Below are 1,651 nucleotides of genomic sequence, written 5' to 3'. Positions count from 1 at the left end.
TCCAAGCCCAGACCCCGAGGCTGAAGGAGGCCTCAGGCAGCGGCCTCCCCATCGCATGTGGGGCTTGCCCAGCTTTGTTTACACACCCCCGGTGTGGGGAGCTCACCCCAAATCTCAAGTGTCCTGCGGAGACGCAATGCAGGAGCCGCCCTGACCACGCCCCCTCACCTGCCAGCCCCTCCCTCCGGCTTGAGGCCCAGGGCCCGGCACCACAGTCCCGGGGTAGCTGCCGGGTCTGCCAGGTCAGCTGTGTCAACGAGCTCCTGGGCTTTGCAAGGTCGCTCCATAGACTGCGACCCACTTGCTAGAGATCCCCCTCTTGACCAATGGGGTTGAGTAACCAGATGGGGCCCCTCTGCCCCCAGGCCCAGCCCCGCAGGCTCCGAGCCTCTCCAGAGTACATGGGACATGTAGGGACAACAGGTGAGCCCCCTGCCCCGGCCGTTCACCCTCACCCCCACCGCCATCCCTGACCCTGCAGGTTCCAAGCCCCGCAGGGTGCGTGGGACCCATCTGGCAGCAGACTCACCCTCACCCAGCGCATAGCGGATGCGCGCGTCCCAGGCGCACATGGCCTCGCGGCTGTCGAAGCCCAGCATGACGGCCTGGGAGCGGCAGATGATGGCCAGCGTGTGGGTCAGGCCCTCGTAGGGCAGGCCAGGCTCCAGGCCGCAGATGTCCTCCAGGGTCAGGCTGCTGCGCCCCCGCAGGCCCTTGGCACGCTCCGCCCTGTCCTTGAACACCAGCATCAGCAGGCAGTCTGCGGGCGGGCAAGAGTGGGGGCCAAGCTTCGACCTGGGGCTGCTGTGTCCAGGGTGAAAGTGGCCAGCAGCCGGCCCCACCACCTGGGACCTCACAGGCAGCAAGGGCCTACGGCAAGTTCCCTGCAGTGCCTGGCCAGGGCTGGGTCCTGGGCCCTACCTGAGGGTCCTGCCCACCCAGGCTAGACTCAGGGCCCTGTGGTCAGCAGCACGGGGTCTTGGCTAAGAGCCTGTCTGGTGGCTCGGACCTCCCACCCCAGCCCTACCACACCGAGCCCCCGCACCTCCCACTTCTCTTCGTTCCAGGCCTGTGGCCAGAGGAGAGGGTTCCCATGGCCAGACCCTGACACAAGGGGCCCTTCCCTCCTCCCAGGTAACCATCAGCCTCCTTCAGCAACCTCTCAGTCCCACTAGGGCAGGGCGGGGGGCCTGGGTCTTGCCTCCTGGACCCTGCAGGGCTGAGTTGGCCTTGCACCCCAATTTCCCATTTTCTATCCCCATCACAACTGCCACCTAACCTGGCAAGGAGTCCCAGATGCAGCCAGCACTCAGTCCAGCAGCTTCACAGAACCAACACACACACACACACACACACACGAAGTGAGCTCATGAGGATCTGGTTACAAGCCAAGAACACCAAGAAGCACCCAGGGCTGCTGGGGAGGAGGGACCCCACCCAGAGCCACCCCCAGATCTGGACTCTGGCCTTCGGAACCGAGACGATGACTCCTGCGGCGTTTGTGGTACGGCAGCCACAGATTAGGGCACACGCTCGCACGTGATGTTCAGCCCTGTGCATGTCTGCACCACCAGGTGGCCACGTTGCCCGCTAACATCTGCCATGGCTGGTCCCAGCCCGGCCAAACCGCCATCCCTAAGGGGATCGGGCC

The 1,651-nt window shown here is 65.3% G+C and overlaps 1 protein-coding gene across 1 annotated transcript in view; it reads right to left on the bottom strand.

Moving 5' to 3' along the window:
• DOK7 (docking protein 7) overlaps positions 1 to 758 on the bottom strand; it is a 14,087-nt gene extending 13,329 nt beyond the window's left edge. The window contains exon 1 of the mRNA XM_007953502.2: positions 530 to 758. Within this exon, the coding sequence (XP_007951693.1) occupies positions 530 to 749 (220 nt within the window). The 5' untranslated portion in view covers positions 750 to 758. The remainder of the gene's footprint in view (positions 1 to 529) is intronic.
• Positions 759 to 1,651: the final 893 nt, after the last annotated feature.

Source organism: Orycteropus afer, unplaced genomic scaffold (assembly GCF_000298275.1).
Source record: "Orycteropus afer afer isolate SDZICR_OR568_19922 unplaced genomic scaffold, OryAfe1.0 scaffold00398, whole genome shotgun sequence".
NCBI lineage: Eukaryota > Metazoa > Chordata > Mammalia > Tubulidentata > Orycteropodidae > Orycteropus > Orycteropus afer.
This window is presented reverse-complemented; position numbering and strand designations above follow the sequence as displayed.